The sequence below is a fragment of the Lutra lutra genome, chromosome 3 (assembly GCF_902655055.1).
Source record: "Lutra lutra chromosome 3, mLutLut1.2, whole genome shotgun sequence".
In the NCBI taxonomy this organism is placed as follows: Eukaryota; Metazoa; Chordata; class Mammalia; order Carnivora; family Mustelidae; genus Lutra; species Lutra lutra.
Window position 1 is genome coordinate 21,478,133 of NC_062280.1, and position 13,287 is coordinate 21,491,419.

Genomic DNA, 13,287 nt, shown 5'->3' on the forward strand with positions numbered 1-13,287 from the left:
TAACACTGAAACAAGAAAGAGGGCAGTATCGGAATTATTATAAAAGATATTAAGTTTTACTTCTGATAAGGCAAATCAAACTATCAACCATATCTGAATAATTTTTCTGAAGCACCACGATCCTTTATTTCACACTCTGAAGAAGAAACCACACGGTTTGATGGACATACTCCCATTACTTAACAATTTTTGCCAAGAGGTTAAGATTTCAACAGGTCTTGAAAATACATTAAGATAAAATATACTTCAATATTAATATAAAAGGTCTATAAATCTCAACTAGACAGAAGAGTGATCTATATGAGAACATGTTGTCCTCTGTTCATAGATCATGGCTAATTCATCATTTGCCGGGGCCTTACTTTGAGACCAAGAATAAGAACACCTCAGTCTCAGGAAGGGAAGTTACTTTCTATTTGTCCCATAACTGCATTTAATAAAGGTCACCTGCCAGAGAATATTGATTGGTTGTGGCAGACCACAAAATTATTCAAACTCTAGCAACAATCTGCAGAGTCTCCAAAAGCCCTCTTTTTTCTGATAGATGCCAGAAAACAGACCAATTCCTTATTGAAACGTCTGTGTTAACAATTAAGGAGGACAGATCTCGAGGGTCTGAATCATGATGCTCAACATTAAACAATGAGAACTGGTATGCTAGCTTCTGGAATCTGTTCAAAACCATGCGTTAGGTGATAAATTACTTCATTATTTTGGGACCAGAGTTTAAATTTATGAGTATCTTTTTGTCACTCTTAAAATGGTTAAATTTGTAAAAGCATTTAATTTATAAACAGCCTGAACAGTGAGCTGTATTTTACTGAAGGCTTCTGTTATTAAATCCTTAAGTGTTCTCTTTGCCAAGTCTGCATGAAACAGCAGGTCTTCCTCCAACAAGATAGTACAAAATACTTCAACTTCAGGATCTGCAGAGGTAGACAGAACACAGGTCCAAATGGCCAAAGGGAAGCCATATGATGTCATGATCATTATAAGAAGCTTTGCTTGGGTGGTTCAATTTTGTTCTTTAAAAAAAAAAAAAATCAGGGGTGCCTGGGTGGCTCAGTCAGTAAAGCATCTGACTCTTGGTTTCAGCTCAGGTCATGCTCTCCTGGTTGTGGGACTGAGCCCTGAGTTGGGCTCTGTGCTCAGTGCAGAGTCTGCTTCAGATTCTCTCTCCTTCTCGCTTCCGCACCTCCCCCGCTCTCAAATAATAAATAAAATCTTTAAACAAAATCAGATTGACTCTAGATTCCTATATATTTTGGTACCCTTCTATCCTACAACTCTTCTCCAGTTCTTTCATTCCTCCTACGTGCATTAATGATGTTGAAGTAATCCACTGTGACAAATGTTTCCAGGGAAGAACCAAAAGAGCCACATAAAGTTCACTTGGCAGATATGAAATCTCTAAGGCCTTTCTATCTCATGAGAAGTGCTTTTCCTATGCCGAGTTTAGAAGAAATAAACTTACAAGAATTAAAAAAAAAATGTGCCCACTTTAAAGAAATCATTCTCCCAACCTAACAAGCTCTTAGAATTTCTCAGCTAGAGACTCTTAAGAACTGTATTCCCTCTTTATTATGTTCATTCAGAGGCATGAGAAAACACAGGCCTGTAGTATCTTATATCAAACGTCTCTTTTGTTCTGTGGTTTATAAGTAACATTAAGTTACTGTTTATTTCCTCCAGCTATAGGGATGTCCTGCAAAAAAGTGGCAATAGAAGGAAGAAAGAATTTCAGGCCTATGTCCTTAATTTTTCTCAGCACTTTCAGTTTAAAGATGTCTTTACCACACATCCCCATTTACGCTCATCATTTACCCTGCCCGTATTTGCTTACAAATATAAAGCAATAACATGGAACACGTGACATAACCCCAGGACTCCTTCCCTCTCTTTAAAAAGCAAACCAAAATTGATCAAAAAATGCAAAATTACATAGGAAAACGACATATTCGCCAATTTTTATAAATTATCAGTGACTGAGGCTATTTCAATTATGAATATTAACAACAGTGACTTCTTAATAGAAATGTCAGAACTCAAATGGTCTATTTTGACATGTATTTTACACATTTATCCTGAAATTACGTATATTTTTAAAAGGGGATGCTCATCCCTTTCTTTCAGGCGAAACCGAGCTCCCTTCTCAACACTAGGGGCTGAAGGTAGGGATGCAGGCAGATGTATCCCAAACTCACCCTCCCGGCAGAATCAAAGTAGCCATCGGCCAGGGATTTGTTAAAATCGGCATAAGGATTCGGGAAGGCCCTTTGAGCCATGACGCCGGAAGCGAGCCTGCAGAAGACGGGAAAAGAGAAAACTAGGCTGAGACAGGGGCCTCGGCGGAGTTGCGAGGTCGGCGGCCAGAGCCCGCGCAACACCTTCCTTCCAGCTCCTGGGCCACTGCGCAGTCTTGGTGGTCTGAGCGGACCCAAGGCCCACCGCGGCACAGCTACTAGGGCGCTGCCCCTCCGCGAAAAGGCTGTCAGGGCCCCGTGCCCACCGCGAGTAAGTGACCCCGTTTTGCACCCTTCGTTCCCACACCCAGGATTTGTAGCTGCAGCAGGTTCACCGTCCTGAAGCCCGGCCAGGCCTCGGCCTCTCGCCCGGCAGCCTCGGACACCAACAGATGCGACGCTTTCACCGCCCACTTCCTGCCAGCCGGACCAATCAGAACCTTCGACACTCTGGAGGTCCGCCCTCTTCTCATTTACAGTTTGTTAAAGAGACAGGAGTGTGATTTCTAAAGGATGGTACCGGGTGCTTTCATTCCTGGGTAGCTGGAATAAGGACAGAGCTTAGAGTAACGTGCAAATGTGCCCAGTATGTCCTGCCTTTCTTCTCTTTTAATATTAAAAAAAATTAATTCAAGTCCAGATGACTCATAAGAATTAGGAATTTATCTGGAGAAGAAAAAAGACTGCTTTGAGAAATGTTCATATTTCTGCTGCTCAGACTGAATGAAATGGGGTAAGATAATGTCTCTACAGAGACCTTCCAGACTTTTTCTTTTGTTTCTTAAAAAACAAAAAGAAAGAAAATAAAACACCGCAGCCACCACTAGCAGCATTAAGGAAAAACAAAACAAAACAAAACAAAACAACAGTGTATATTGAAGAAATGGATAATGGGTCCTTTGGCGATAATTTATGATAATTTAATCTCCAAGGCACTAAAGAAGAGATATGAATGCCCAAGGGACAGACTATCAAATGGCAACTGAAACTTCAGATAAAATGCACGAAAACAGAAATCACAGCTATTAAGAATTTTGATCTGCTCATTAGTCTAAATTGGACTGTAATACTGTATACTTCAGTCCTTTAAAAAAATAGCTAATATCCAACGGAGTAGGATATTCACAGCACTGAAATTCCATGTTTAACAGTCTCCATTATCTGAAAATCAGTCCTTTCATTTATGCTTAAAGCCCACCTGGTACACATTAGTCACATTCTGTTGCTCAGAGGATTCTGGAATTCAGTTAACAGTCAGAGTCACTCTCTCTGCTCTTTCCTCTTGTTTCAATGAAGCCCTTGAGCATATAACATTCAGTTGGTGAATCTCAAATCCTACTTCACCGCCACCTTGGCCCAAAATTGTTGCTTTGTGGCTGCCATCTCCAAGTCTCCTTCTGACCCCCTCCTGCACAGTTTGGTTTTTTTACCTGTTGCCTTCTAAGGCATTCATTAGTTCCTTCGCCCAATTCATGAAGATTGAGTAGAGGCCCTCAGTAAATCTCAAATTTGTACCCTTCCTATTTTAATAGATGGGTGTGTGGTAGTACAACTCATAAGAAAGAAGAGGAAAAAGGAACGAGAGGCTATTTTATCAATTAATTTTCTTAAATGATTAATGGCTTACCATCAGTTTATCTCATTCAAAGTCTTTATGAGCAATTACTATCAGGGTGGTATTTAAGTAGATTAATGACTCCTAGAGGGAGAGAGGCAACCTAGACAGTAGACTGTACTTAAGCAGAAATCAGAGTGGAGAGGGGAAGTTGGAAGGAGAGTAATGGAAGAGTAAGAAGGGCAGGAGGAAAGGAGCATCTTTGTCAGCTTGAAGGACAGCCTCCCGGAAACCAAAGAAGTAAATGGAAAATGTAGTGAGATAGTGTAGGGGTTCTCAATCTCAGCACTGTTGATATTTGGAAAGGGATGCTTCTTTGTTGCAGGACCCTGTCCCATTATTTACAGTATGTTTAGCAGCAACCTTGGCCCCTGTCCATCCAGGAGCCAGTAAGCACGCACTCCCCAAGTGCTGACAACCAAACATGTTTGCTGACATTGCCAAATGCCAGATATCCCTGGAAGGGGTAGGACAACGAATTGCGCGTGGTGTGTGAACACTGAGATAGTGTAACCAAAAATGCTTAATAAGATTAGGCAACTGTTAATTCCAGTGTCCTCATGGAAGATTTGCTTTGTGAGGATAATGCGCTGAAAAGAAATTCAGGAGGAACTTGGGGTGGGAGGTTTTGTTGTATGTGTTCTTGTGTTTAAATCTCAGGTGCAGAAATGAGTTAATTACACTCCTTGATTTTTAGTATAACATTATCAATGCATGCAAGATCATATTCTATTTTAATTTTTCTCTTAGTTCCCAGTTCTCATCCATTCTTCTCCCCCAGAAGGCAATCACCACAATATGTTTAATTTATATATCTTTTGGAAAATATATCATGGGTTTTGCAAGCATGTACTTTCAATAAGTAAAATAGTGCTGCAAGTACTCAACAACTTGCGATTTAGATCCTCTGTGTCGCTCCACATGTAACTCGTCGTTTTAGATAATGTAAACTATTTTCCCAGTATGTCTCCACCCCGTTTTTCTTATCCTTTCCCCCAGGGATGGGCACTGTTTCTACCTTCCATGTCACCAATGATACAGCCAGGTGTACCCAGGCACATGTTCTCAGAAGGATCTGGAGGTGAGTATTCCTGAGTTCCAAACAGCATCTGCCCCCATCCACGGTTTCGCTTTCCGCACTTTCCGTTCCCCCGGTCAGCCTTGTTCTGGAAACAGATGATCCTTCTTGTGGCAATCGTCAGAAGGTCAACAGGAGCCTAACGCTACCTCAGGATGCCTATGATGCCTACGTCACACTCCTCACCTCATCTCACCACATTGGCACTTTGTCATCTCAAAACATCACAAGAAGAAGAAGAGGAGGAGGGGTGAGTACAGTAAAGCACAATACAGTACCATATGATATTTTGACAGAGAAACCACATTCACATAACTTTTATTGTATTTTTGTAATTTTTCCATTATTAGTTATTGTTGTTAATCTCTTACTGTGCTTAAGTTATAAATGAAATTTTATCATAGGCATGTGTGCTAAGGGGGAAGAAAACATTGTATATGTAGGATTCTCCGTGGTTTCAGGCGTCCACCAGAGATCTTCGAACATATCTTCCACAGATAACGGGGGACTACTCTACCCAGAAGCAGATTGCTAGATCAAAGGACATCTTGTACTTGGTTTCTCTAGTCCCTTTAGAATGCTTTGCAGAACTACTGGACTAGTTTATATTCCCTCCAATAGTATCTAATAGTTTCTGTCATTTCCATGTCCTTTCCAACACTAGTTATTGTCTAGAGTTGTAGGTTTTGCAATTCTAATGGACAGTGTGGAAAGATCATTGATGGTTAAGCTTTCAGTATTTTTCTTGCTAAGGATGTTGAGCTTTGTTTCATACTAATTAGACATCTGGCCTTTCTCTGAGATTTAATTGTTCATATCATTTGCTCATTTTTCTATTGAGTATTGCATTATTTTCTTGTTGATTGGCAGGAGTTGTTTTTGTTTTATTTTTGTTTTTTGTGGGGGTGGGTAGGTTATTGTAGATATTAATCTTCTTTGGCTCTAGATGTTGCAGAATCTCTGTTGGTCTGTTAGCTTTTTCGAGGGCTTCCTTCATTGTACTGGAATTCCTCATTTTAATGAAGTTAAACTCATCCAACTTGTGGTTTGAGGATTTATCTTCATGTCCAAGAAGTCTTGTGGACTCCTAAGACTCCTAAGTGGCACTCCTAAGTGGCAAATATGGCTTTCTGCATTTTATTTTATTATCTTTTTACTTTTTTAAAAGATTTTATTTATTTATTTGACAGAGAGAGAGAGACAGAGTGAGAGAGGGAGCACAAGCAGGGGGAGAGAGAGAGGGAGAAGCAGGCTTCCTGCTGAGCAGGGAGCCCATTGTGGGACTAGGATCATGACCTGATCACAACTGAGCCACCCAGGCACCCCTATCTTTTCACACCTTACATTTAGGTCTTTAGTCTATCTGGAGTTCATGTTTGAACATAGCATGAGACATGGATCCAGACTTATTTTGGAGAGGGTATAGAGCTCTTTTGAAAGTTCAGATACAGTCAAAGTATGAACAAGTTCTCTCTTTGTTAGCCAGAAGAACCCATCAATCTGAATTAGGAGAAATCATTCAGAACTCATTTCTTTTGTTTGTTTTGTTTCATTTTGTTGGAGAAGCAACCCAAAGAATTTCTCCTTAGCCCTGGCTCAAAAGAAAAATGCTTGACCTTGACATATGTGTGTTAGTTTTCTAGGGCTGTCATAAGAAAGGACCACCAGACTGTGTGGCTTAAATGACAGAAGTTTATTGTTTCACAGTTCTGGAGGTTGGATAGCCAAGATAAAGGTGCTTGTGGGGTGGATTTCTTCTGAAGCCTCTCTCTTTAGCTTGCACGTGACTGTCTTCCCCCTGTGTCTTCACGTGTTTCTGTTTCCTAATCAATTCTTAGAAGGACACCAGTCATAGTAGATAAGTACCCACTCTAATGACCTCATATCACCTTAATTACATCCTTAAAGAACCTATTATCTCAAAAAAAAAAAAAAAAAAGAACCTATTATCTCCAAGTATGGCCACATGCTGAGGTACTGGCAGTTAGGACTCCAACATATGAATTTGGGGTGGGGGGAGGGGGCACAATTCAGCCCCTAAGAGTACTATGTTCATCTGTGGCTATGGTGGCTGAATACATTTGTGGTTAATATACTTTTGATTGTTGATTTTTCAAGGCCCATTCCATTTCTTATAAATTTAGAGTAATTTTTTTAGAAAAAATATTATGGTGTTCCTTTTCTTAAGTACCTTGTGTAAACTCTCAGGAAATAATCACTGTATTAGTGCCTTTGAAACAGAATACTTCTAGAACTCTGGTAAGCTCTATGTCAAACTGAGAAAATGGGTATGGTCTGAGAGCTCTTTCATTCTATTCTAAGACCTTAGTTTCAGAATATTATAATGTGTACTAGTTAGGATGAAAGCTAACTTACAAAGAAGTTCAAAAACATAATCAGTGAAATAAGTACATTTATTTTTCTCTTCATTTCATCCTATTGTTTGTTCTTCCCTCTGCATGTTAACTTTGCCTGTAGGATCAAAACTGGTCATGGCATAGCTGTATTCCAGCTTGGGGGAAGGTCAGGAAAACACAGGGGGGCACATGCCTTTGTCCCCAGACCAGGGAGTGGAAACCATCACTTCCACATTATGCCATTGGTGAGGATTCGGTCACATTGCCACCTCTATCTGTCCAGAAGCCTGCGAGAAAGTCTTCTGCTGAGTTACTGAGTGTCTGGCCACAGTGAAAGAGCGAGGACTAATTTTGGTGGCCAGTTAATGACTCCAATTCATAATGGCAGCTCTAGTAACTGCTACTAGTGTCTGCTGTTAATGGAGAAACATACTTTTGGTTCTTGGTATTCCCTTTGCCTCTGCCCTTCTAGCAACCAAGCCTTCTTGCTTTCTTCCCCCAAATTCCATAGAGCTTTCTTGGCAACTAGGTCATTGACCTTTGGTAGAAGGTAGGTCAGAAGACTCCATAGTCTCCCTCTCTCTCTCTCTTTTTTTTGTTCTCCTAGAAAATTGTCCCCCTTCACAAAACAAAACACACACACACACGAACTTATGCAAACTGCTGCTACTTTTTTCAGTTTTCTCCTAAGTATTACATCTGTTGCAGAGAGTGCCCCATTTCCTTCCCAACCCAAAGAAGCACAAAGCAAGAGTTATCTAAGCTTGAGTTTAAAATCACCATGTTGTTGGTTTAACATCCAGCTGGGACATTTTAATACTGAAGCAATTTTCTATTTCATTCATAGTGGAGAATTCATGGATTGACAGGAGCAACTGCCAGTGAAGGAAATAAGAACATAAACACTCATACACCCTAACTCACTACAGTACACTTTTAATTTCCCAGAGATAGTATTTCCTATGGTGCTGGCAGCATTTCCTCCCTCCCTTGTCAGGACTGTTATTAATGTGCTGACAGATTCTTTTCTGTAAGTGTACCTGCTGGGTGAGAGCCGCTATCACATGAAACACAGGTGTGCTGAGGTTTTCTTTGGAGATTGAAGATGGTGAGTACAGAAAGTTGGTAAAAAATGTACAAACATTTAAACTGTCTTTTCCTCTCAGCACTTAATATTTGAGAGGGGATCTTGGTCAATCATGTTAGCCTATGTCTTTACAAGTAAAATAAAAAGAGGCTCTCCCCTTTATTGTCGAAAATATGTACCTACATTGCATTGTTAAAATTATGCAGATCCCCATTTCTCTATATTCTTAAAATGCATAATGAAGGTAGAAATGGAAAATGTCCCTTACAAGAACAGACTTCTTGCAGCAGGGAATCATTAATCAGGAGGACTACATTTTCTTCTATCCCCAGTCAACCATATAAAACTCACCTATGGAAGGGAGATGATGTGTTGCCAAAGCCCCATAAAATATCGTCCCATTTTGAGTTTTTTTTTTCTTTTTCTTTTTTTTCTTTTGGCATATCTGGCAGTCCTGCTTCCTGGCAGGGGAAAGTCACCAACAGAGAGACAATGTGGCCCATATAGTCTCTCTTTTAAGCTTCAGAATTGCCTCACAGCAGGTACTTTTCAATTATTTAAAAGAAAAACTTCGAAATTTTCTAACTTGCCTGGTAGCCACGTTTTTCGTACTTCTTTTTTCCTTTCTATTTGCCACGAGAGGAAAGAATTTAAATGCACAGGTGAGTAACTATGTGAGAAGTTTAGTTTATAATAAGAAGGGGGAGAAGCTGTTCCTATAGAGCAGTATGAATTTAGCAGTATAACTTCAGGAATTCACGGCCGCGTAGAATCTTCTAGAACCCATCACACTGCAGGTCAGCCGGTCGCTCCGGTGCTGACAGAAGGGCCCACAAGATCAAGGGCTCTGGCTGCAGGGAGGAGTTGGCTCCTTTGTCATGGTCCCAACTCTGAGTTGAGCCTCAGAGCTGGGGGCCAGAGCTGCTCTCAGGGTAGACTGAGAAAGCAGAGCTCAAATTCTCAGGCTGAATTTTCTGTCCCCTGAGGGACAGGACTTGGAGTCAAGGAGCTATATAAAACTGTTTCCCTGAGTGACTTCAAGTTCTAGAGCAGTCATTCTGATATATTATATGCCATCTTGGGAACTTAGTAAAAATACAGATTTTCAGACTTCACTGCTAGAGATTTTGAGTCAGGGGGTTTGGGTCCAATCTGCTCTACTGTATAGTTAAGACTTTGCGTTTTCTTTGTTTATCTAGTATTTTCCCAATTTCTTTATTTACCATTTCTTTGGTGCCAAGATTTTCTCCTTCTTTATCAGTTGTTTATTTAAAATATTAGCTTTCGGGTGCCTGGGTGGCTTGGTGGGTTAAACCTCTGCCTTCGACTCAGGTCTTGATCCCAGGGTCCTGGGATGGAGCCCCACATCAGGCTCTCTGCTTGGAGGGGAGCCTGCTTCCCCATCTCTCTCTCTGCCTGCCTCTCTGCCTACTTGTGATCTCTGTCTGTCAAATGAATAAATAAAATCTTTTAAAAAAAAAGAAAGAAAACAATTTCTCCAATATTACTGTCTTTCTGACTAAAGTTTGAAAAGTAACTGGTGAGACGGGGCAGTGGGGGTAGGGGGAGAGAGAGAGGGAATCTTGAATATAAAAAACTATGGTGCTAAATGGTAACAAGTAAATTCTGTGAATTATCATAGCCTCCAGTTTATATTTGACACATCACAGCCCGTAATGTATTTCCTGAGCTACCAAAAAAAAAAAAAAAAAAAAAGAAAAAAAAAAAAAAGGAAGGAAGGAAAGAGAAATGTCTGTTTGCTTTGACCTATCACAATCTCTACTCATGGGTGGCTGTTTCACCTGAGATCCCTCCAGGAAAGGAGCTATTCCTACTTCTTTTGGCAGTCAGTTAGGGTTTTTTTTTTTTTTTTTTTTTTTTTTTTTTTAATATCCTCCTACTTCTAGGAGTTCTTTCTTAGATCGAACCTAAATATCTCTCAACCAGGAGTTTAAACATGTTTTGAGCAAGGTGGAGAACAACTAGTCACGACAGGTCTTTTTATGTTTTAAAACTTTGATTTTCTTCAGGCAGAATAATTCCACTTTACACCTTCTCATCAAGGGGCGTAACTCAGAGCTCTTTCATAAAGCCTCGACCATCACGCCAGGGGCCAGGCAGGGTAGTGCTGAGGGTGGCCTTTTCATTTTCTTAGCAGTGTCTTGGAAGAGCATCCAATGACTGGTCATTTTGAGGAGTACAAGTGCCCTGACCCTTTGCTTCCATCATGGAGCGCTCTGAAGGGGATTCTTAGGTGCAGAGCAGCGAGAGGTGGGGAGTTGGGGGGATAGGGGTGTGGGGGAGGGGGTAGGCGGGGTCCTCTGTTGCAACTGCATTGTGATCAGCAGCCCCAAGTGCTCTGTCTTCCCCTTCTCCTCCACCGGCCTTATTCCAGAGGGTGGCCGTGCGATCACTTCCTACCCACAGCCTCTCTCAGGGTCCGTTTCAAGGAACCAAACTTAAAGCAGGATCTATGGCTGTCTTTGCAGGCTTTTAATCCTTACTTGGCGAAGGAATCCTACGCTATACAAGCACACACATGGAAAGCACCTTGAAGCACCTCTTGTGTAGCTGTTAAGTAGTTACTTACCATTTCTGGAAAAGAAGTCTATTTCAAGTATATTCTTCACCTTCTACCCTCTCGTTTCCTTAAAGTATGGATACAGTGCTTTCTCAGAAGGATCTGTTAAGTAATTTGCCACTCTCCTTGCCTTTCATGTGGCTCAAGCTGTAGTGACCCCCCCATCCCCCACCCCTTCCCGGCTAGCTCATGGTCACCTCTTTCTTGCCTTCTGCCCTTAGTCATTTAGATATTCAGCAGGAGGATTTGCACTCTGGGGCCTTACAAGCAGCTGGTACAAAGGATAGGTGGATCCTGTTATGCAACAGATTCTAGCTGAGTCATCTGAATTTTGTGGTAGCTCCATGATTTGTACTTGGGAGTGGCTCAGGCAGCTGTCTCATGGGGTGGAACACAGAATGGCATTGTCTCAACCTGCATTTGCAAAACACTTCACATAAGACAAAAGGCAATTGTGCATGTTAAGTTCTGTGGTCTGAGGAAGCTGGTGGAAATTACACTCCGTTCCTCCAAGCTACCTCTTGGCACTGGCGTTCTTTGAATGACTTGCTGTCTTTGTGTTTAAGATAGTCTTAGCTGTTGCTTAGTACATTGTGACGCCCCCCCCCCCCCCGCCCCCTTTAAAGCTAAGTCTGATTTCTCTTTTCCAGTTTTCTTTCCTCCACAGTTTGTCTTTCTTCATTCAAGAGTTTGGATAGTAAATTTACTTTTACATGTGTTTGTGCTCCCAGCTATATGTATCAATTTGTAAAAAGCCAAATGGAGAACAGTTTAGCATCAGTGAAATGTCAGGAAAATGCCCAGAAGGCACCAATGCAATACTGGAGTTTCAAATTTTGAGAATGGAATTAGGCCACTAAATCAGTTTTCCTGCCTATGTCAGGGACCATAGGGATATGTCCTAGTTCTCTTTTAAAAAAAGGGCATCTGAACCTCACTCTGTATAACTCACAGGTCTTTGCTGGGGACCTGTGGGAAACCTTTGGACTTGAAACTAATTGAATCTGCATTGAAATGGCCTTTTCCTTTCTTTATTAAATATCTGATTTGCTCTACAACCTTTTTCTTTGGCTTGCTTGCATTATTTGTTTTTAGTTGCACAAATTGGCTATTCTCCAAGGTTGAGAGAGAAGAAAGAAAAAGAAAAGAAGAGATCAGGACTGAATTATACTGTTTGTTAGATCATGAGTATAACTTTCCCCTTTGTGCTAAAGGAAAAGACACACCTCCTCTGATTTAGTGGGGGAGAAAAACCAGTTGTCAGTGTAAAGTATTATTATAATGTTTCAAGTGCCATAGTTAGAGCAAAAACATCCTTTCTATTTGAAAAGTGAGGAAGGATGGCAACATATGTCTGGACTCATCGTTATCATTCAGACCCATACCATGAAAACTCGGTCTCTGATTGCAGGCTGAGTTTGCTCATGATCACATTTCTTTTCCAAGGCCCGACAGATTGTGGTTTTCTAACCATCTCCTTATTAACATGCTGCCTGTTCTCTCCATCTACTCCTGCAGCACCTGCTGTGGTCACGGTGGTTTTGTGTGTACGGGTACCATTGCCTTGAGAGATTAAGGGTGCCTTGTGAGCAGAACTAAACCAATGGATGTATCCGTGTACAAATTCCACCCAGTTTTTAAACAATAACTGAAGCATTCTCTCTTGGGAAAGTGATGTTTCTCTTTGGGAACTCTGGGTTAAAAACTTGTGTTCACCACTGCACCTGTATCACCTTTCCCACTCCCCTGTCCCTTTTACCTTTTTATTTATGGTTGCATCTCACAGCCAGAAAAACTGGTAGAAAGGTTTTTTTTTTATACCTGTAGAAAAAAAATAAAATTCTTTTCTTTCCAAGTAAGATTACTGAGATTTTTCTAGGATATCTAAGAGATTAGTGGACTGAAGATTCATACTTTTCATGTATACTTTTGTACACATTTGGGAAATTAAAGTTGCAATAGATTATTAAGGATTATTGCAGTTTGTTCACTGGAGAGCTTAGTAAGAAAATTACTATTTTAACATTTGAAAAATTAATTGGTCTACACAGCAAATTTATAGATGATGGGAAAGCTTATCTCTAAGGCCTGGATCAAGGCAAACAGCCTCAAAGAGGGAAAACCTTTAGTTTGATTACCTTTTAGGACGGAAGAATATATATCCCAGGATTAAAAAGGAAAGGGGTTTCCCCTTTTCCCTCCTAGCGTCTAGGGTCAGTTTGACTTGAGGAATGAGGTGCTTAACTCCTGCTGAGTTTGCTTTGCATTTCTGGCTAGCGAACTTTGTAGAGCACAGCTCGAATCTCTTGGGGACCGTGTAGGTGGC

General features: G+C 40.8%; 1 protein-coding gene and 1 long non-coding RNA gene across 8 annotated transcripts in view; one reads left to right on the plus strand and one right to left on the minus strand.

Annotated features, from left to right (window-relative positions):
* The window catches only part of LANCL1 (LanC like glutathione S-transferase 1), a 38,676-nt gene extending 36,030 nt beyond the window's left edge, over nucleotides 1-2,646 (minus strand). Inside the window, exons 1-2 of one of the 7 annotated variants that reach the window (XM_047720951.1) lie at nucleotides 2,510-2,646; nucleotides 2,205-2,301 (exon numbers count right to left, since the gene is read on the minus strand). In XM_047720951.1, the coding sequence (XP_047576907.1) occupies nucleotides 2,205-2,285 (81 nt within the window). In that variant the 5' untranslated portion in view covers nucleotides 2,286-2,301; nucleotides 2,510-2,646. Of the gene's footprint in view, nucleotides 1-2,204 lie in introns of all 7 variants that reach the window. The other 6 variants (XM_047720949.1, XM_047720953.1, XM_047720948.1 and 3 more) reach the window with 6 other exon arrangements.
* A 2,266-nt stretch (nucleotides 2,647-4,912) lies between these two features.
* LOC125095186 (uncharacterized) overlaps nucleotides 4,913-13,287 on the plus strand; it is a 31,000-nt gene continuing 22,625 nt past the window's right edge. The window contains exons 1-2 of the long non-coding RNA XR_007125814.1: nucleotides 4,913-4,939; nucleotides 5,018-5,186. This is a non-coding gene — a long non-coding RNA (uncharacterized LOC125095186). The remainder of the gene's footprint in view (nucleotides 4,940-5,017; nucleotides 5,187-13,287) is intronic.